The sequence below is a fragment of the Lepidochelys kempii genome, chromosome 26 (genome assembly GCF_965140285.1).
Source record: "Lepidochelys kempii isolate rLepKem1 chromosome 26, rLepKem1.hap1, whole genome shotgun sequence".
Classification (NCBI taxonomy): domain Eukaryota; kingdom Metazoa; phylum Chordata; order Testudines; family Cheloniidae; genus Lepidochelys; species Lepidochelys kempii.
The window spans coordinates 15,008,454-15,029,775 of record NC_136405.1 but is presented as its reverse complement, the minus strand read 5'-3'; the positions used below and the strand labels follow the sequence as shown (position 1 = coordinate 15,029,775).

Here is a 21,322-nt window from a genome sequence, read left to right as displayed (position 1 = left end):
CAGCGCTCCCCTGGGAGCTGGCCTCCCTGCCAAGGGGGAGGGCTGGGCCCTCGCCGGGCCTGGAGCACTCTTAAAGCAGCAGCCGCAGGGTCTCTGCCTAATCCGTGGGGCGGGGTGGGAGGTTTCTGTGGGTTGGGGGGAGCCTCTTGCAGCTTTGCCTCCCCACCCCAGCCCCCTCTGTTCCCACCCCTCGGGATCAGTGCATGGGCTGGCTGGGATCCCCCCTCCACCAACACGAGCTAGGACCCCTGGGTTCCATGCCCTACTCTGGCACTGCTCCCATGGGCCCAGGCTCACGGCCCTATGGAGAGGGGCCTGATCCTGCTGCAGCCCCATGGGGACAGGCATGTGTGGATCTGTGCTGTGCTCTGCCTGCCCTGGGGCATCAGGCTAGGGGGGTTCAGGGCACCCCACTGATCATCTCGCTCGCTGGCCTTTGAACCCTACCCCTCCTGCCGGCTTTGCAGCCCAATCCCAGGGTCCATGCCTGCAGGCGCCTCTCAGAACTGTGCCCCCCCTCCCGCCCCAGCCTGTGACAAGCTCTGCCTTGAAAGCCCTAGTCCTTCCCTTTCCCCAAACCACAGCGACTGAAAGATCCTGCTCCTCTAAAGCACAGGTGCAGCTTAGAACAGTCGTTGCAACCTTATCACTTTCCAGATGAGCTGCAGCCAAAGCAAGTGCTAACCTGCTTAACCCTTTAGAGGCAGAGCCAGTCTATAGCTGAGACTTTCTGGGCAGGGCCAGCACCCTGCTCACTGGGGCGTGATGTGAATGTGGGGGGCGGGGGTTGCCAGCTGCCCAGGGTCCCCCAGGAGCAGCCCTGTGGGGTAGCTCTCGGGAGTCTGGCCAGGTGCTCGGTCCCTGCTGACAGCTGTCCGCTTTGCAGGGCCACCCCAGCGCTGGTGGCTCTCGGGGCTGGCTGGCCCAAGCCCCAGTCGATCCTGGTTGAATCCACACGAACGGCCGGGCTCTGACTCCCCCAAGTCCAGCGTGTGCAGCGCCCGGGGGGACCGGCGCCATCCTGCTGGGGGCGCTGTGTGCTCAGGGCCTGGGGATGGGCGGGGCTGTCCTGGCCCCCTGCAGTCCAGTGCCAGTGGTGGGTGGAGGAGCAGGTACTATTGAGCCCCATACAGACCCTCCCAGCCTTTGCTGGAGGGGCAGTGGACCCTGGCCAGCCCCTTTGCCAGGGCGCGGGGAGGCCGTGTGCCATGCTGGGCCCAGGCAAAGGATCTGCTTTTGCTGGCCCTTCGGCACTGGGGCAGGGGTGATCCGTGGGGAGGGTGGAACAAAGCAGGAAGGTGGGAGGGGAGAGGGTCCATCCCCTCCTGTGGTGCAGGGAGGCCTTCCCCTCCCTTCCTGGCCGGGCGGCTCCTTCCCATGGCCATGCAGCACCAGGACATGCTCTCCAGGCCTGGCGCCACGTCCTTGCTAATTAATTACCGGAAACAGCTGGAGAAAGCGGAGCCAGCAAAGGGGGGTGTGCATGGGCCATCACCCCATCCCTCCATAGCTGGAGAGCTGCCCAAACCGCTTCCCTCATAACTGATCCTCACGGGAGCGTAGCATTGCTCCTTCCGCCCACCCCTTACAGCTGGGGAAACCGAGGCAAAGCCAGCTCAGGCCACCCAGCCTGTGAGCAACCGAACGAAGAGGAGAACCCAAGAGCCCTGACTCCTAGTCCTGCCTCCGAGCAGGTGGCTGGGGTAGGTCCCTGCCTCGGACATGCGAGGGGCTACTCTCCGCTCCAGGCGTGCAGCACAGCGGATGGGGCCGTGCTGGGCCCTTGCCAGCTGCACAGTGGCTGGGGGATGTCGAGGAGGAGTGGGAGGGAGGCAGGAGCTGCCAGGAAGCCCGGGCTGTGGGACAGAAGGGTGTATGCTGGGGGGCGGAGCTGTGTCCTGATGCCAGGTCACCCCTCACCCTCCCAATGAGGGCCCCCCCCCCCAGTGTGGCTGTCTGTGTACACTGGGCCCTGCCAGTGGGGTTTTGCTGGGCCTGCTCTCAGAGCCCCCAGCTGGTGGTGGCCACGCCAGGGGCCCGCGGCAGGCTCCCATGGGCCGCTCCCTGAACCCGAGGAGGGCTTTGTGCCGTGCCGTGGTGGCTCTGCCTTTGCACGTCCTCACTGGCCCTTTATCTTCCTGCCCTGACGAGAACTTCTGGGAAGCAGGTTGCTTAACAGCGGCGTGTCCCGGGGCTGGGCTGCTCCCCACCAGCCCTCCAAGGGGCGACCTTCTCACGGGGCTGCCCCAGGGTGGGCGGAGCCCCTCGGCAGGCAGATCACCCCTCTGCCTGCTGTCCCACCCACCCCAGAACCCCAGCAGGCAGAGGGGTGTTTCTAGGGAGACCCCAGCCCGGGTCGAGCCAGCGGGTGCTGGAGAGGGGCAGGGGCACCTGGTGCCATCTGGGGGCACCCTCCCCCCTTGCAAAGGTTAATGAATTCAGCCCCCCCCCCAATATTGCACTCCTGGGGACACTGGGGTTCTGGCCAGGGGCTGCTGCCTCCGTGGGTGGTTCCCATTCCAGTCTCCTGCCCCTCTCTGCCATGGGGCCTGCGGCCAGCAGGACCCCGGCACTGCTTTGTGGGGGGGAGGGGGGAACGTGACGGAGCCCCAGGCCCCGAGCGAGCAGAGACGCAGGAACGTGCGTCAGACCCAGCCCAGGGCCGCCCGCTAAGGAAAACAAACCCGAGCTAGGCTGGGAAAATAAGTGTCCCATGAGAGCGCCGGGCGCGTTCCCCGCCTTGCCCAGCTGGCCCCGCCGAGCGAAGGGGGCAGCGCTGGGAATCCTGGCGGCCAGGCCCTCCCTGGAGCGCAGCTTGGCCGCTGTCCAGCTGGCAGGGCTGGGGGAGGGAGATGGGGTCAGGCCCGGGGAGAGGGTCACAGGTTTTCCCAGCACTGGTGCCTGGCTCAGTGGGGCTGGGCCCAGTCCTCGATGGAGACGCAGGGATTATGCTTGATTATGGGAAATGGGGCTGCAGAGCCCCCCTGGCCTCACAGGAAAGCGCCAAGGGTCCGTGTTCTCTCCATGGCTTCTCTGGCCAGCCTGCTCCTCCCACCCTGCTGCCCCTAGACCTTGGCCCCATGCAGAGATGGACGTTGCTGGGCCATTCAACTGTGCTGATGGGGCAGGTCCCCTGGCCCACGCAGGTCTGGGGTGCTCGTTCCTTCACACCCACCCCACGCAGGAAGAAGCTTCATAAGGAGGAAAGATACAGCAGCAATCGTGTCTAATGGTTAAAGCATGGGGCTGGGCGTCAGGACGCCTGGGTTCTGTTCCCTGTGCTGGGAGGGGTGTGCGCTGTAGTGGTTAGCACAGGAGAGAGAGTCAGGACTCCTGGGCTTTATCCCAGCTCCATCACTGACTTTGGCTGACCTTGGGCAAGTCCCTTCCCCTTGCTGTGCCTCAGTTTCCCCAGCTGTGAACCAGGACTAACAATACTGACTCAGCTTTGCAAAGTGCTTTGAGTCCTCCCTGTCCGGAGGAGTTGGCGCAATCATGGCTAGGGGTTGGAACAGGGCTAGGAGTCAGGACTCCTGGGTTCTATGCCAGGCTCCAGGAAGAAGCACAGACTAGTGGTTAGGGCAGAGTGTCAGGACTCCTGGGTTCTAGTCTCAGTTCTTCCACTCAGCGGCAATCTTGTGTGTCCCAGGTGAATCGGTGACTCCGTGGCGGGGGCAGGCTCCGTCTGGCCTCTCCTTCCTGGCGCTGCCCTGTAGGGTCGTTTCCCCTGAAGGAATTAGGCTCAAGGGAGAGGCAGCTCCTGGGGGGAGCCCAGCTCCGCTCTCATGGCCCCGGCTTCCCAGCCTGGGAAAGGGCAGCTCCTCGGGGCAGGGTTACGCAGCCCTGCAATTAATGGGAACCTGACGCAGGGCCTGGCTGCTGGCACGTCACCGTCAGGCTACGGCAGGGCAAGCGCTGCGGCTCACTGTGGGAAAGGCCAGGTCCCCCTGCACCAGCCAGCCGCTCCCCCGCCAAGCCCCAATGGGAACCCCGGTGGTGATGCCAGCACAACCAGCCCCAGGGAAGAACAACCCCCTCCTGTGGCCCCGGGACAGGTGCGATCTCTCCAGGCTGGCCCTTTCCTGGCTGGGGAATGGCTCGTCTCCTTTCCTCACGGCCCCGCAATGCCAGGGCTCCCCGGAAGGCTGAGAGCTGCCGGGGGGGGAGGGCTGGGGACCTGTGCTGGGCCAGCAAGAAACGGCTGGAATGTGCCCAGTGAAGATCCTTCCCCTCTGGGCTCTTCCCAGCCCACCCCAGAGCTGCTGGTGGCCTGTGGGGGAGCGTCACCCTGGCGATTCAGGCCTATGGGTGCAGCTGGGTCTCAGCCAGGGGCCTAGGCCCTCAGGGGGGGGATCATAGACTCTCAGGGTTGGAAGGGACCTCAGGAGGTCATCTAGTCCAACCCCCTGCTCAAAGCAGGACCAATCCCCAATTTTTGCCCCAGATCCCAAATGGCCCCCTCAAGGATTGAACTCACAACCCTGGGTTTAGCAGGCCAATGCTCAAACCACTGAGCTATCCCTCCCCCCTGAAAGATTCCCCCCCCCCCACCTCTTTGCAGCCACCTCCTGAGAAGCGTCTCTTGTTTACAATGGGCTGGAACTGCCCGCAAAGTACCCACAATGCGTCGCTCGGCCCTCCTGTCCCGGCTGGCACGTTGCTGGCCCTGTGGGAAATCGCTAGTCAACAAGCTGCCCTGGCCTGTTGCCATGCGGAGCAGCTGGCACCTGCATGCAGCACCTGGGGGGCCAAGTTCCCTGCCCCTTCTGGGCACCGTGAGAGGGGCCTGGCAGGCTCCAGCAAGGGGGATAAGCAGGTACCGGTAACACCACTGACCGGAGAAGGGCCCAGCCCCTTTCCAGAGCCTGCGGCGCTCTGACCCAGCCAGCTTCCAGCAGACCAGCTTGCAGCGCGCCATGGACCAGACACGGCTGGCGTACACCTGGCACCCCCGCCAAGGCCGTCCGCTGGGATCCGTCGCAATCCAGCCTGCACCCAGGACACAGAGCTCCCGGGCTGGCCTTCCTCCCTCTCCAGGGCTTGCATTAGCTCAATCCCAAGGTGAAGTCCCTGCACACCTGTATGACAGCTGCACCTCGCGGTCCCGGGGGAGATCAGGGGCCGGCTGAGCCAGCCCTGCACAAACACAGAGTGAAAGACAGAGCCTGCCCAAAGCCATGTAGACCAGAGAGACGGGGAAGGTTCATTAGCCCTATTCTAGAGGGGGAAACTGAGGCAGGGGGGCAGTGACTGGCCCGGGGTCACCCAGCAAGTCCACGGAAGAGCTGAGAATTGAACCCGTGCCCCAATCCACCTCTGCAACCACCACACCTTCCCCAGGGCTCCATGTCAGGGGAACCCACTCCGAGCAAGCGGCTGCCTGGCCTCCTGCTCACCCCAGGCTGCAATCAGAGGGCCTGGCTGGGCCACGCCAGCGCCGGATGTGAGCAGCAGCCCACGGCTCTGAACAGAGGCTGTAATTAAGCCAAGGAGCTCCAAAATGACAGGCACCCGGGCTGCATCTGGCCAGGGCTGCCTGTCATTTGGGGTCAGGGCTCTCCCCTAATGGGAAGGCTAGTGGGTTAATTTCAGGGTGCACTGGGCAGTGTGTGGGGAGCACTGGGCGACGGCTGCAGAGGGTGCCAGCCAGGACGCTGGGAGGGACTGCCCTGTCTGGGAACCCCACCTCACGTGGGGTTACCAAAGCACGCCAATGGCTGCTGAGCCACTCCCTGCGTGCCCCAGAGGTCACCGGCCAGATGGGATAAGGCCCATGCTACAAGAACCATGGGACGTGGGCCTTGTCCCCCTGGGGAGAAGCCTGGGGGGCATCTGAGCCGCCCCACCGTGTTTGACGCAGGCCCATCTGGTGGCGGTGTGCATTCGGTGAGCTGGGCCATCCCAACCCTCCCCCTGGTAATTTACACTGATCGGCAGGGCTGCCACAGCTGGGAGGCCAAGGGCTGTGGGGCCGGAGCTCCCCCTTCAGCCAGGGCTGGCTGGTGGGGCATTTGCATGGCTCTCCAGCACGTCTCTCCTTGAGCTGGGGCAGCTGCTGGCAGGGTTGGGATCCTGCTCTGGAGGGAGGCCAAGGACAGGCTGTAATGCAGCCACCTGGACGGATCAGGTGTATGGGCATGGCCTGCTCCGGCGGGTGGGGGGAAACAGGACTGGGAGCTGCAGAGTGACCTCCCAAAGGAAGGGGGCTGGGCGTGGGGCTTGTGCCATGGGTCTGCAGGGCAGGAGAGCAGAGGGAGGTGGGGGAAGCGGTAAATTAGAGGGGCCTCCCCTGCTCCCCTTGGAGCTCTGGGGCCCGCCTGTCTCCAGGCCCCTAAGCTGGGCTCTGCGTGATGCTGACCCCAAGGCTGGCTTTGGCCCAAGCAGTGTGGACGCCTGGTGCTTTGGGGTGGGGGGCTAGTGAGAGGGGCTTGCCCCACTGTCGGTGGGGAGGAGTCTCCTCCATCCCCATCGAGACCTGCTGGGACCTGAGTGTCTGGAGCGAAGGTGGGGGTGCGGGTGCCAACCCGATCAAAGCCCCTGCCTGGGTTACTGTGCAGCCCCCCCACCCCGGTGCCACCGTGTTTCCTGGGGGCCCCTCACAGGCGGGGGGAGATCGGCTGCCACCTGCCAGGCTCTCCAGCATGGGCCCCTTTCCGAGGCTGCTGACCCGGAAACCTGCCCGGTGCCCCCGTGCACACGGCCAGGGGCTCAGGAGGGTCCTGCAGCTCCCGGTTTTGTACCTCAGCCGTGGCAGCTGTGTGGCAGCGTGGCCGTGGGGGGAGGGCGTGCGGGGCAGGACACCCCCCGCGCCAGCAGGAACCCCGGGGCCGGAGGTCTCAGACCCCCAGCCTGGCATCCCGCGCTGCCCGGGGCCAGCGTCCTGCGGGTCCTGCCCCGGTCCAGCCGCGGGCGAGGCCGGCCCCTGCCGAACTCAGGCCCCGGGCAGCGCGGCCGGCCTGGCACCGCCGGGCCGCCCCCGGGCCCGTGGAGGGGGAGCCGGGCTCGGGGCCCCCCCCGGGCGCACGTGGGAGCGGAGCCGGGCCCAGCTGGGCCCCCCGCCCCCGCCCGGACCCTGCGCTTCGGGCGCCCCCTGGCGGCTCCGCGCTGCCAGCGCGCCCGGGGAACCGGCCCGGGCGGGGGGGGGGGGATCTCGGCGCCCGGCGGGAGCCCGGGGCCGGCGAAGGCGGGTCGATCGGCGCCAACCGGAACCGGAACCGGAACCGGGGGACTGGAACCGGGGCTGCGCCCAGCCCAGGCCGGCGAGGGGCCGAGGCTGCTTCCCGCTGCCGGACCCGCCCCTCCCCCGCAGGCGGCGGCGGCCCGGGGATCGGGGATCCGGGATCGGGGCCCCCATGGCCTCCTCGGGCCCCCCCGGCTCCTGCTGCCCCCACGGGCCGGCCGTGCCCGGCGCGCACCAGACCGCGGCGGAGATGGACTTCGAGCGAGGTACCGGGGGGGGGGGAGCAGGGACCGGCCCCGCCCCCCCCGGCCCGGGGCAGCGGGTGAAGATCGGCCCCGGGGGGCGGCCCGGCTGGGGGGCAGGGCGGGGGCTGCGGCTGGCGGGGCGGGGGGGCCCGGGGCGGATGGGGGGGGCTGGGCCCCCCCCCCACGCCCGGGCCCCAGATCTCGCCTCTCTCTCTAGGGGTCTGGTCGGCCGCCCTGGACGGGGACCTGGGGCGGGTCCGGAGGCTCCTGGTGGAGAAGCGGGTGGATCCCAGCCAGCCCGACCTGGCCGGCTACACCGCCCTGGTAGGTGCCTCGGCCGGGCCCCCCAGGCCCTTCGGGGGGCACGGGGCTGGTGCGGACTCCCTGGGGCAGTGAGCTGCTGGGCCCCGGCTCCTGTGACCGGCCGGCCTGGGGCAGGGGGCAGATGGGGGGGTTCAGGGGCGGGGGCCCCCGTGGGGCCAGGGCTAGACTCGGTGGACGGCTCCGGCCCCCGGGAAGACGTAACCGCCCCGTGGCTCAGCCCCACGGCTCAGCCCCACGCCGGTGGCCACGGAAAGGGCAGGAGGGCACGGAGCCTGTGGGGTTCCCGGCAGCCGGTGCCCAGGGTGCCAGCCAGCTGGGCTCAAAGGGGAGGCAGGGATGGGATCCAGCCTTGTGACCTCGTCGCCCGGCCCCCACCCCCGGCTGCCAGCTTAGCTAGAGAGGGGGTTGACCCCAGACAGCTAACCTGGCACACTCTGTGTGTGTGGACGCTCTTCACTCCGGGGCGCAGGTCCAAGGGGAGCCCCCGGGGCTGGGCCCACGCAGGCCACACGGCTCGCACCCACTAGGCTCCGCTCTCACCGGTGTGACGTCTGCGTGTAGACAAGGCCTGGGATTTAACGAGGGCTTGGCTGGGAGGTCTCGTGGTGGAGGGCTGGTGGATTCCCTAGGGGATGCCGTTCCCCGGGGGGAGAGCGGGCGAGCGTTACTTACCCAGGGCCGCAAGGCTGGGCCCAGAGTTTGAACTCGGGACGAGAGCTGTGTGCCCATGCCCTGCCTGGTGCTAAAATGCCATGGCTTGGGTGGGGGATTAAATGGAGGTTCTTAAATAGTCAGATCCCCTGGAAGCTTGTCTTGCGAGCTGGGCTGTGATCATGGTGTCCCTCCCCAGAGCCAGCTGCACTTCAGGGCAGACCGAGGCGTCCCGGGGCTGGGTGGGCAGAGCACTTTGAGGCGTGGGGGGCGGAAGGAGCTGAGCGCGCAGAGGCGGCTCCTGAGGTGCCCTCTTCCCTGTGTTTCAAAGCACTACGCCAGCCGCAATGGGCACGGAGCCGTCTGCCAGTTCCTGCTGCAGAGTGGGGCCCGGTGCAACGCCCAGACCCACGGTGGGGCCACCGCCCTGCACCGAGCCAGCTACTGCGGCCACGTGGACGTGGCCAGGCTGCTGCTGGCCCACGGAGCCGACCCCGGCATCGTGGATGACGACGGCATGACAAGTTTGCATAAGGTGCGGGGCTGGGGCCCCTCCCCCCCGCTGTCCCCTTGTGGTTCCCTGTTGCGGGCGGGGGTCTCAGTGCACAGCACTGCCCCCTGCAGGCCGACCTGCCCCAGCAGGTGTGTCGCTCGCCCTGGGAAGGTCCTGTTTGCGCAGCCGCGGGCTGCGGGTTCTGTTCCCGGGCCCCAGGGCCGAGGTGGTTCGATGGGAGGCTGTGGGGCTGCAGAGTCAGCACCCTGTCCTGCGCCCCAGCTGGGCCCTGGTTCTCTCCCCTTTGCTGACAAGAGACGTCTCCTTCCTCCACGGGCATCTGGTCGAGCGAATACTCCCTATGGGTCCGTGCCGCACCCTGCCCCCCGCCCCACGGGAGCGCGCGCCCTGCCTCACTCCTGCTCTCCTTTCGCAGGCCGCCGAGCGAGGCCACCGTGAGCTCTGTGAGCTCTTGCTGCGGCACAGCCCGGGGCTGAAGGGCGTCCGGGACAGGAGGGCCAGGAGCGCACGTGACCTGGTCCCCGGCAGCGGTGCCTGGCGGGACCTCCTGGAGCCCTGAGGGCAGCGCGCGGCGGGGTGGTGCCGCCCCAGGGTGCTCTGTGCTTTGTCTCCCCCTCTTGGCCTGCTGCGGGATTGCAGCCGGTGCTGCCGTTGGGCCCTCCGGCCTCTCCCGAGCTGTCCCTGTGCGTGCAGCCCTGGGGTGATCTGGGCGCGCACCCCACTGGGCGGCTGCTCTGGGGAGCCTGCGGCGGGAGAGGGGAATGGGCACAGCTGGGCAGGGAAAAGGAGGGAACCGCTATAAACCCTGTACGTGTCCCTGGCTGCGGGGAGCCACGGTCGGGGGCTGAGATCAAGGGGAGTCCAGCGAGATGGCAGGACACCTGGAGCGCCAGGGTGCCCCTGCTCCCAGCCTGCACTGCTGATGCCACCACGCGGGGGCTCCCTCTGTGCTGACCTGGCCTCCGCAGGCAGGAAAGAGGCTGCCGGCTCCGCTCTCAGGCAGCTGCAGTGGCTGGCGGCGGGGTGGGCCTCTGGGGGGCAGGGGCCTGTGTCCAGCCCAGGCCTGAGCCAGGCACCACTGCCCAGGCCTGAGCCAGGCTCCCAGAGCCACACGGCTGGCGGGAAGCTGAGGCAGCCATGTTGGTTGTGGGCATTGCTGGGCACCACGGACCCCGTCCAGCAGGGGCTGCAGGCTCACATCCCCTGGGAGGAGGAGTCTGGCTGGGGTGAAGGCCGGTGGCCTGCTCCATGCCCAGAGCAGATGGCAGCACGGTGCCAGGCAGCGTCTGCTGGGATTTCTGGCCTGGCACCGTGGCTAGGGCTGCTGTGGGCTCCTCTCTGTGCCCGCAACCCGGAGATGGGGGGCTGAGATAGGTTGTCCCCCTTCGTGGAGCTATTTCAGTCCTTGGTGCTGGGCTGGGGAACCGGAACCCCCCAAGGATCTGGTGCCAGGATGTCGGGCTTCCCCACCATTAACTCTTCCCCACCTAGTCCCCTGCCTTGTCCGTGTGTCCCGCGGGGCTGGTCTCTGGGGTCCTGCCCTCTGCTGGGGAAGATAGGTTAGTGCCCACCCCTGCCCTATGTTGCCTGCTCCTCTATCCCCTTGCTGTTCCGCCCCGCTCCACCCCCTCACCGCCCCAGCAGGAAGCAGGCTGGGGGTGCGGTCCTGCAAACATATCCTCCCCACTTGCTCACAGCTGGATTGGAGGGGACCAAAGGGGAAAAAGGGGGAGGGAAGCCCAGACCCCTCCCCATCTATTGCACAGTGATCTGGCTGGGGGCAGGGTGGCTTCTTCTACTCCCCCCTCCCCATGCTAAAGGAACCCCCCCAACCATAGGCCCACAGAGAGCCACCCCTCCCACCCATCCCCAGTGCTAAGCAGAGGTGGAACAGGGGGGCTGCCCTGTCTCCCAGGGAGGGTCCAGCGGAGCCCCCCAAGCTGTGGTCAGTGGAAACTGCATGGAGGGCAGGCCCAGGGGCTGGGAGGTGGACGCTGAGCCTCGGACAGCAGGGCCAGCCCCGACCTAGAGGGGAGAGCGCCCCCTGCTGAGCGCCCACTGTACTCCCTGCAGCACAGCGCCCCCTAGTGCCAGCCCCGACCTAGAGGGGAGAGCGCCCCCTGCTGAGCGCCCACTGTACTCCCTGCAGCACAGCGCCCCCTAGTGCCAGCCCCGACCTAGAGGGGAGAGCGCCCCCTGCTGAGCGCCCACTGTACTCCCTGCAGCACAGCGCCCCCTAGTGCCAGCCCCGACCTACAGGGGAGAGCGCCCCCTGCTGAGCGCCCACTGTACTCCCTGCAGCACAGCGCCCCCTAGTGCCAGCCCCGACCTAGAGGGGAGAGCGCCCCCTGCTGAGCGCCCACTGTACTCCCTGCAGCACAGCGCCCCCTAGTGCCAGCCCCGACCTAGAGGGGAGAGCGCCCCCTGCTGAGCGCCCACTGTACTCCCTGCAGCACAGCGCCCCCTAGTGCCAGCCCCGACCTAGAGGGGAGAGCGCCCCCTGCTGAGCGCCCACTGTACTCCCTGCAGCACAGCGCCCCCTAGTGCCAGCCCCGACCTAGAGGGGAGAGCGCCCCCTGCTGAGCGCCCACTGTACTCCCTGCAGCACAGCGCCCCCTAGTGCCAGCCCCGACCTACAGGGGAGAGCGCCCCCTGCTGAGCGCCCACTGTACTCCCTGCAGCACAGCGCCCCCTAGTGCCAGCCCCGACCTACAGGGGAGAGCGCCCCCTGCTGAGCGCCCACTGTACTCCCTGCAGCACAGCGCCCCCTAGTGCCAGCCCCGACCTACAGGGGAGAGCGCCCCCTGCTGAGTGCCCACCATGTTCCCTGCAGCACAGCGCCCCCTAGTGCCACACTAGGGCCAGCCCCCTGCAGTGTGCAGTGTCTTTGGGAGGTGCCCTGTTTCTGGGGGGTGGGGACATGCTGGCAGGGCATAAATTCATAATAAATCCCTCACCAACTGCACTGTCCCTTTTTTGTGTAAACTCACCCTGACGAACCTACGCGGAGATGGGAGCAGTGTGGGGCAGGGACTGTCTCTGTTCCGTGCCTGTGCGGCGCCTGGCAAGGGGGGCTGGGCTGGGCACATCGTCCCGCTAGCCGCTGGTGGGGCAGACGCCTGCTCCCTGCCCCGGGTCCTGCGCTGGTCCCCGGGCCGGTCTCCCTGGTGCTGAGGCGCGGGGGAGGCCGAGGGGCAGCGTGGCTGGGGGGTTACCTGCCAGCCTAGCACGGCAGGAGAGCTGGGTTCCAGTCCTGCCTCGGCCAGGCCTTTGCCCCAGCTCTGTGCCTCAGTGTCCCCGCTGGGGACGGGGGGTGATGGCTGCTGGCAACGGGCTCTGAGGGGGTGGGGGCGCTAGAAGGGCTCAGGGCTGTTCCCGGGAGGCGTTGCCCGGTCAGGGCACCCCATGGCAGGGCCCTGTGGGCCCCGCCCCGCTCCCTTCGCTCTGGGGCCGGGCCGGCGCTGCCCGTGGGCCGCCGGCGGGGAGCCCGAGGCGGAGCCGGGCGGGTCACCGGGGCCGGCGCCGGGGGTGGGGGGCGGACCCGCCGCTGGGATAAAAGCAGCGGGGTGGGGCGAGCCGGGCGCGGGCGGACCATGGAGCTCATCAGCGTCCAGCAGCTGGTGAGCGGAGGGTGCCCCGGGGGGTGGCGAAGCCCGGGGAGCCGTGCGGGACGCGGGGGCGCTGCGCTGCGCTGCTGGGCCCGGCCGGAGCCCTTGGGTCGTCCAGGGCGGCGGGTTCGCTTCACCCCAGAGGTGGCTGCATTGGCCCAAGCCCCGTCCGCGGGGCGTGCGCAGCCCCCTGGTCTGCGGGCCAAGGCTGGGGGCGGGGCGGTCCCAGCCGGACTCTCCTTAGGTGCGGGGAGGGGGCCTCTGGATTGACTTTGTGTCCGGGGGGCGGGGGGGCTGGTTATGGGGCAAATGTCTGCTCCCGGCGGCAGCGTCGTGTGTCAACCCGGAGGTCTCCAGGGCGCTGGGCTGTGGCTTTCCTGGGAACAGACCCGGCTGGGGGCCCCACTGGGCCGCCGCCCCCCATTGCGGTGACGTGGCAGGTGGGGGGTGGGTTTGTGGAGTTGTAGCTGAGCCCTTGGGGGGGTGCAGGGGACTGCCAGGGAGCTTGCCCCCTCACCCCCCAGAACGGGGCACTGCCCCCGGGTCACCCCCTGCCCTTGTGATCTCCTCAGTCCCTACACGGCGGGTCTGGTGGGATCCCCCTTGCGCTGCCCCACTCGCCTGGGTCTGGCGCCTGGCTAAAGCCCCAGGGACGAGGGGGTTGGGGGAGCTGTTTGGGCGGCCCCTGCACTGGCCCTTCCAGGCTGGGCCAAGGCCGCTGTGGGACTGGGCTGTTGCTTTGTGGGTTGCTGGCTCAGTCTCCCAGGGTGGGCTGGGTACCCCCTGCTGCCCCTTGGCCCCTGGCCCTGCAGGCTTGTTGGCACTTGTTTGCCCTTGGGCAGCATCCACCACACGCGCTGTTTATTTCAGGCGGGCCCCAGCCCCTGGAGGGGGTATAAATAGGGGCTGACGCTGCCCTGGGCCCGGACAGGTGCACGGCCGGAATGCCAGCCGCAGCCAGCGGGGCGCCCGGGCAGCCGTGACGGGAGATGGCAGAGCAGGGACTGGACACCCCCTTCCCCTGGGCGAGCAGGGCCCAGCCAGCCAGGGAGCGAGTGATCCGGGGAGAGCTGTGCGCAGCCCGGAGCCAGGCCTGCCAAGGGCCCAACGACCTGGGAATGTCCCGTTCGCACCCCCGCACTTGGCACCAGCTGGGGAGCGCGGAGCTAGTCATGGGGAGCCGGGCTTAGCACTTCCAGACTCCTCTCCCAGCGTCCTTCTGTGAGCCAGGCTCCCACTCTGCCGTGAGCCGCCCCTGCTCTGTGCCTCTTTCCCAGCTGTAGAGAAGGCCTGGCCTCACTACACCCCCCTGAGTTTTAATTCATGTTTGAAAGGTGCATCCCATTCCCTGCCCCCTGAGCCATCCAGTCTCCATCCTGGGGCTGGATGGGAGCCAGCACCCCCCAGAGGGGAAAGGCCCCGTGTCCCATTCACTGCCCCCGAGACAGCCAGTCCAAGCCCTGGGGCTGGAACCAGTGTCCCTGGAGGGGAAAGGCCCCGTGTCCCATTCTCTGCCGCCCTGAGCCAGCCAGTCCCTGCCCACCCTGGGGTCAGATGGCAGCCGGTGCCCCCGAGAGGGGAAAGGCCCCATGTCCCATGGGGATGCCCCATCTCCTACATTTCATGCCCTGGCTCCGCCCTCTACCTCTCCTGCCCCCCCTTCTCCCCAGGTAAGTGGCGACAGGTATGAGGGGACGGTGCGGGCCTTCGAGGTGCTGGCGAGGGGAGCAGCACAGGAGCCCGAGGGCTGGCGGCGCGGTGTGGCCGGGGTGCAGGATGCCGTCAGCAAGGAGAAGCAGAAGGTGAAGGAAGAGAGGAGGAAGAAGGTGAGCGGCTGGCCCCTGGCAGGGTGGGGTGGCCACAAGGGGACTCCGGGGACAGGATCCTATAGGATCCATAGGGTCTTTCCCCAGCCCTGGTGTCTAGCTCTGTGAACTCTGTGCTTGCTTGTCCTGCTCTGTGAAGGCCAGAATGGCATTTGGTGCCCCTCACTCCCGACCCACGGCCCCTGCCGTCCCAGCCCTGGGCTTCCCTCCAGCTCTGCTGGAGCCCCTCAATCCCATCCCCCAGCCCTCTTATGCCCCAGCCCTGGGCTCCCCCACCCCCTTCTCTGGTGGTGCCCCTCACTCCCGACCCGCGGCCCCTGCCGTCCCAGCCCTGGGCTTCCCTCCAGCTCTGCTGGAGCCCCTCAATCCCGTCCCCCAGCCCTCTTACGCCCCAGCCCTGGGCTCCCCCACCCCCTTCTCTGGTGGTGCCCCTCACTCCCGACCCGCGGCCCCTGCCGTCCCAGCGCTGGGCTTCCCTCCAGCTCTGCTGGAGCCCGTCAATCCCGTCCCCCAGCCCTCTTACGCCCCAGCCCTGGGCTCCCCCACCCCCTTCTCTGGTGGTGCCCCTCACTCCCGACCCGCGGCCCCTGCCGTCCCAGCGCGGGGCTCCCGCTCAGCGGAGAGCACTGAAGAAGTCAGCGGTGGTCTCCCGGAACCAGGTGTCTGGGGGACTCTAGCTCTCCCCCCTCGTCTTAGAATCTGACCCCCTTGACCTGGCTTTGTGCCAGGAGCTCAGACGGGCCTAGATGTCCCTGGGGGGACCGAGTGCCCAGTTCCTGTCCCATGCTCAGGACAACCCCAGCTGGGTGTGGCATGGCCCCAGGTCCTGTCCACTCTCCTGGGCGGCTGGTGCCGGCACCAGGCATGCTGGCTCTGCCCTAACCTGCTCTCTGACCTGCCCTGGCCAGCTTGAGACGCTCAACAGCTCCCGGGTGCGGCTGGAGAGTCTCCAAGACCTGGAGGACATTGTGAGGCTGCGGAAGCACAAGAAGAGCCGGACGCGGGTGGTCCGCCCCAAGGAGCCAGAGCCGGCAGTGACGGTGAGCGACGCCCCAGCCGCCCGGCCCGGGATGGGAGCGAGGCCGCCGGGGGCTCAGATCACTCGGCCCCAGCCAGCTGCGCTAGTCCGGAGCCAGCGACCCCTCCTCAGGGGCTGCTCTGCCCCCCTGCAGCGGTGGCTGGAGCCCTCAGGGGGAACGGGGGGGATGCTGGCGAGATGCGCTGAGCCAGCTGGGCAGTGCCCCGGGGGGTGGGGGGCACTGCCCGGGCACTCACCCCTCCCTGTCCGCCCTAGGCGGAGCCTGTGGATGCTGCGCGGTTCCTGCAGGCGGTGCTGGAGAACCAGGTTCCCACGATTGACAAGTACCTGGCGGACGGCGGGGACCCCAATGCTCACGACCAGGTGTGAGGGCCGGGGGAAGGGCGGGTCCTGGGGCTTTAACCCAGGACGTGCCTTGAGCGAGGTTGGTTCTCGCCACGAGCCCAGCCTGCGGCTGAGCCCCTCCGGGTGCCACGGGACGTCCCCTGCTCGGGCTGACGCCCCGTGGCCGGGGGGATCCGGCTGGGACCTTTGAACGCGCCTTGGGGAGGGTGTGCCCAGCCTTGCGGGGGGCAGTGATCTAGCAGCTGGAGCGCGCGTGTGTGTGTGTGTGGGGGGGATCCAGGGCCTCGGGATGGCGGGGGTGTCATAGAGCTTAAGGGCGGAAGGGACCAGCTCACCCAGTCTGACCCCCCTGTATATCCCAGACCACCCCCACCCACGGACCCAACAACCACAGATCCCAGCCCTCGGGAGCCCGGGCTGGCATGTGCCCCAGGCGGAGAACAGGAGGGGCTGAGGTGCCCGGTGCCCCGCAGTGGCAGGGAACGATGACGTGAGATACACCCTGGCAAGGGACCCACCCCCCACGCTGCAGGGGAAGGTGACAAGCCCCCAAGGTCCCTGCATCTGACCTGGGGGAAATTTCTTCCTGACCCGTCTCTGGCCACCAGGGAGACCCGGGTGTGTGAGCCAGAGCCGGCCAGCCACGGGCCTGAGACAGAGAGAGCCCGGTGCCCCCGCAGATCCCGGCCCTCCCCACGGGCCCATCCCCAGCTGGGGCTGCCCCTTGTTTAACCTCCCAGAATACACTGGGGGGAGGGGGGATCTCTTCCTGACCCTGGCGGGGGGCCAGCTGGGACCTGAAGCATGAACTTTAGGCACATGGGAATTCAACCCGCCCAGCCCGCCATGGTCCCAAACGCCCCGGCCAACCAACGCCCCCTCTTGTCCGTTTGTCCTGCGCTCGCTTCAAGCCCGTGATGGTGTTTGGCCAGCAATGCCCATGGGGGGCTGTTCCAGAGCCCGAGCCCTCCGGCGGTTCGAACCTGCTGGCTCCCTCGTGCCCGGAGCGTGTGTGTGTGTGTGGAGGGGGGGCGGATCTAGCACCCGGAGCGCGTGGGTGTGCGTGGAGGGGGGGGGATCTAGCACCCGGAGCGCGTGTGTGTGCGTGGAGGGGGGATCTGGTGCCTGGCTCCTGGGGAGCTGGGGCTGCGCTGCCCAGGGCAGGAGGGCAGGGGGGACCCAGCGCTGAGAGCAGCTGGGGTCGCCTGGCGCGGGGTGACACGGGTCTCTGCTGCAGTTCAGATGCACGGCGCTGCACTGGGCCTGCCTCCGGGGCCGCACGGAGCTCGTGGACAAGCTGCTGGTGGCTGGAGCCAGGCTGGAGCCCAGGGATATGGTGAGCGAGCGTCTGGTGCCCACAGAGCCGTCCCCCTGCCGGGTCCCATGGCCAGGGCGCTTGGTGGGGTCAGAGCCCCCGCGGGTCCTGCTCTGAGTCATTCCCAAGGGCTGGCAAACCTAGAGACTCAGAACCAGGCATGAGCGCTGGTGACCCGCAGCCCCCCGGGGCGCTGTGACCTGGGGCCCAGGGTCCGTGTCCCCGAGCAGCCCGGTGCCCTGGCCCCCCGGCGCCTGACTCTGCCTTCGCTCTGCCCAGCTGGAGGCCACGCCCGTGCTCTGGGCCTGCCGCGGGGGGCACCTGGAGATTCTCAAACGCCTGCTGGACAGAGGAGCCAAGATCTCCACGCGGGACAAGGTGAGGGGCTGGGGCTGGCAGCCGAGAGGGGGCAGCACCGGGGCCCGCTGCCACGGCCGTGAGAGGTGGCTCCCTCGGGGGGCTCTGCTGGGGGGAGTGGGTTTCCCAGCACCGATGGGGCAGGCTCCTTCCCTGCTCTCGGTCCCGTTTTGATGCCAGCCTTTCCTTGGCTCTCACTCTGCGTCCAGCCACCTTCCCTACATCACTCCATCCCACCTCTATTTCCCTTCACTTCCTGTCCTAAACTGGAGTGCGATGCAGGGGTGAGCCTGATCAGTGGAGACAGGGGCTGGCACCACGCTGTCCAGGCCAGCCGGCAGCTCCCTCCCCGCTCTGGGCCTGTCCAGGGGGGTGTGCGCCCCCCAGGGAGCAGGGGCACTGGAACGGACAGGGCCCCCAGCTGCCCCTCCAGGTTAAAGGCGAGGGTGGCTGGTTGGGGCCTGGTCCGAGCTCCCTGCCCAAACGTGCTGTGGAGAGGGGAGGGATCGCTCAGTGGTTGGAGCATTGGCCTGCTAAACCCAGGGTCGTGAGTTCAATCCTTGAGGGGGCCATTTAGGGATCTGGGGCAAAAATTGGGGATTGGCCCTGCTTGGAGCAGGGGGTTGGTCTAGATGACCTCCTGAGGTTCCCTCCCACCCCGATAGTTTGTGCTTCTATGACCCTAGGGAGGGGGTGGCGCTAGAAGCGGGGTATTGGGGGCTGTGGGGAGGGGTGTGCGCCCCAGGGGTGTGTTGCCATGGTAACGGGCCCTTGTTTCCCTGCAGCTGAGGAGCACGGCGCTGCACGTGGCCATCCGGACGGGGCACTGTGAGTGCGCCGAGCACCTGATCGCCTGTGGGGCCGAGATTGACGCCCAGGACAAGGTAGCGGCCCGGGGCCTGAGCCCCCCAGCCTCACTCCACGGGGCACGGCCCAGAGCCAGGGGCCGGGGCCCTGGCTGATGCTGCAGGGTCCAGGGAGCAGGTGCAGAGCTGTGGCTTGTACCCTGGGCCGGCTGGGCGCCGCACAGGGCCCCAGAGGCAGCTGCATGGGGGCAGGGCTGTGCGTGGGCAGGGGAGGGGGCAGTGCCAGGCATGTGCCCTGGTCCGCTGAGCTGCCCGTGCCTTTGGCTGGCAGGAGGGGGACACGCCCATTCACGACGCCATCCGGCTGGGCCGCTTCAAGGCTGTGAAGACCCTGCTCATGTACGGTGCCAATCTCAGGGTCCGGAACCAGGTGAGCACCGTGTGGGGCTCCCCCGGGGACAGCCTGGGAGGGCAGGGGCTGCTCCCTCTGCCCAGCCTGGGGGGCTGTAGCCAATGGTAGAAACCAGCCACCCCCAGAGTGAGGCTCCCTCAGCCGGGAGCCCAGGCAGTGCCCTACCAATGACACCCTGAAGAGGGGGCTCGGACTCCTGGGTTCTATCCCAGCTCGGGGGGGCTAGTCGGTCACAGCAGCGGGGGCAGGGCGCCAGGATTCCTGGGTTCTAGCCCAGCTCTGGGATCGTGGCCAGGAGCTCGTGCTCAGACATGGGACATGTGCTCAAGCCCCTCAGCCCGGTTGTTCCTGCTCCCATGGGAGTCTTGGCTGATTGCAGGATCCCCTGGGGAGAGCTCCCCCCATGCTGACCCCCGGTCCTGCCCCATGCTGTCTGCACAGCACTGCCCTGGCCAGCGGGCTCTGCCCTCTCCCGGACTGCTCATGTAGCGTGCGCCGGGTCTGCAGCGTCCCGGTCCTTGCCTAGTGCCGGGGAAGGGGCTCATGCCCATCGGCAGCCTAACAATATCGGCTCCCCGCAGGAGGCCCTGCGACCTGTGGACCTGGTGAAGGACTGGCAGAGGGGCATCCGGCAAACCTTGCAGGCGTGTGCCAACCGGCAGCGCCCCCCTCGGCGGCACTGATGTAGCGGAACCAGCGTTCGTTCCCCCCCCGCCGTGACCACCAAAGGGGGCGGGGGGGGGGACCAGGGCGCTGCCCTGAACTACCCTGGTGCCCCCTGCAAGCTGTGCTCATCCTCACACGGCTCCCACACCTAGCCAGGGGACACCAACCTGGGGACAGTGCCATCTGTCCTAGCGGTGCCCTTGGGGTGGGGTGAGGTGAGGTTTGAGGTTGGTCCTAGGCAGAGGATTGACCCTGATGCTCCCCCATTCCTGGTGCCCTGGGGATGCTTCCCTTTGCCCAGGTGAGTCACTTGCCGTCCCTGAGGGAAACTGAGGCATGGAGGGGCTAAGCCTTGCCCATGGCTGGTTAGGGGAAGAGCTGCTGTTTCTCCCAGCCGCACTCATCTCTCTGTGGCCAGCACCAAAAGGAGAGGCACTGCCCTGGGGTCTGAGCTGACCCCCCACCTGTCCCTGGCCTGACCCCCACCCCTCTTCTGGGCAGGCGAGCCCTGCGGCCTTCCCAAGGCTGTGTGCTGTAGGGAACACGGCTGCCCCCAGGGCCTAAGCATACAGCCCCCACTGCACCCCAGTCAGCTGGAGGCATGGGGCTGGGCTTGGGGTGCCCCCTAACTACGGGAGAGGCTGACCTGGCCCTGGGGGTAGAGTATGGTGCAGTGAGACGAGGGGCAGGGCCCAGTCCCAGCCCATGTTCCTGGCTGATGGAGGCAGGCAGCTTTCCCGGCTGGGGGAAAATGGGGGGGGGGGAACCTCCTGCCCTCGGCCGCTCCCACTGTCAGTCTGTGCCCTGGCCCAGCTTCTGGCCATGGCAGCCCCCCCACCACTGTGGGCTGGCAGGGCCTGGCCCCTCCTTATACTAGTGCCTGAGGGGCTCCTGCTCCCCCCTGCACCCAGCCTTGCCCTTGTCCCCCAGCAGCCAGCCCCACAGCAATGAGCGTCCCCTGGGCTCAGGCTCCAGCCAGCGGGGAACAGCAGCAGGATAGGACATGGCTGATGGCTCGCAGGGCGGGGGGTGCCCCCTTCGCAGCCTGGCACAGGACAGGTACGGCCCCCTCTGGCCTGCCTGGAGGTTGTTCCCGGAGCGCTGCTGTCCCAGGAGCCGAGCTGGTTGAGATGCCCGCGGGGGCAGATAGGGAGGATGAGGGCTAAGGAACCCATGACTCTCCAGCCAGTTAGCCTGGAGCCGGGCAGCACCCACACCCCATCTGTGCCCCAGGCTGCCCAGCATGGTCCTTACCCTTCTCCCAGCACTAGGGGAAAAGTGCCCAGGCCAAGAGGCAGATGGTCCTGCTTCTCTGCTGCGGGCATTGGTTGAGTCCTGCCCCTTGCCTCAGTTTCCCTCTGTGTAAAATGGGGTAACAGTGAGTGGAGCCAGCTTCCAGGACCCCCTAGCAGTGCAGTGGGTGGGCTGCAGCGTGCCCCAGGTTCATATCCAGCCCACGGGCAGCTCTGAGCCGCAGGCTGCCGTCTCAGCGCTGCAGGTCAGGCTGAGAGTGTGTGGGTCGCCCTGGATGGATTTCATGTGCCCAGGAAGCTGCTGGAGCATGGCCCCTGTGCCCCATCTCACCCCCGCTGGCACAGGCAGCCTGGCCAGAACCAGTACCAGGTGCCACCGGAGCTGTTCACACTCGGGGGGGGCATGCAACGTGGGCGTAGCAGACAGCGGCGTGGGCTTGCTACAGGGCTGCCCCCCCTTCGAACAGTGCTCGGAGCAGGGCCCGCTGGCTGGTAGAGGCTCCAGTGCCCAGCGAGGGCAAGGAACCTGCGGCCAGGGCTGGGGGGGGGTAAGGCTAGAGGAAACGGTCCCTGCACCCCTGCCCTGGGTCACTGCCTGGAGTGGCCCCAACGGGGCCCCAGGCCTGCCGGGACAGGCACAAGGAGGCAGCAGGTGCAGGCTGGGATCTGCTCTGGCCACAGCCCCCAAGGGGGGGCTCCAGGCCTGCGGGTGCCCGGCCCCACCCCAGAGGCGCATGAATAAAGCTCCGTGGCAAGCAGCAGCGGTGGTGTGGTCTGTGCC

The 21,322-nt window shown here is 68.0% G+C and overlaps 2 protein-coding genes across 4 annotated transcripts; both read left to right on the top strand.

Annotated features, from left to right (window-relative positions):
• Window positions 1-7,133: 7,133 nt before the first annotated feature.
• ANKRD39 (ankyrin repeat domain 39) lies at window positions 7,134-11,876 on the top strand. The gene is made up of 4 exons (XM_073324759.2): window positions 7,134-7,446; window positions 7,643-7,749; window positions 8,732-8,935; window positions 9,330-11,876. Exons 1-4 carry the CDS (start codon window positions 7,353-7,355, stop codon window positions 9,471-9,473), a joined length of 549 nt encoding a protein of 182 aa, XP_073180860.2. The 5' UTR covers window positions 7,134-7,352; the 3' UTR covers window positions 9,474-11,876.
• Window positions 11,877-12,489: 613 nt separating this feature from the next.
• On the top strand, window positions 12,490-21,299 carry ANKRD23 (ankyrin repeat domain 23). Of its 3 annotated transcripts, none has more exons than XM_073324864.2 (9): window positions 12,490-12,534; window positions 14,193-14,348; window positions 15,257-15,388; window positions 15,643-15,750; window positions 16,970-17,068; window positions 17,327-17,425; window positions 18,190-18,288; window positions 18,542-18,640; window positions 19,204-21,299. In XM_073324864.2, exons 1-9 carry the CDS (start codon window positions 12,508-12,510, stop codon window positions 19,303-19,305), a joined length of 921 nt encoding a protein of 306 aa, XP_073180965.2. In that variant the 5' UTR covers window positions 12,490-12,507; the 3' UTR covers window positions 19,306-21,299. The 3 variants fall into 3 exon arrangements, with proteins under 3 accessions (XP_073180965.2, XP_073180964.2, XP_073180963.2); XM_073324863.2 differs by having other exon boundaries at window positions 12,503-12,534; window positions 13,393-14,348; XM_073324862.2 differs by lacking the exon at window positions 12,490-12,534 and having other exon boundaries at window positions 12,815-14,348.
• Window positions 21,300-21,322: the final 23 nt, after the last annotated feature.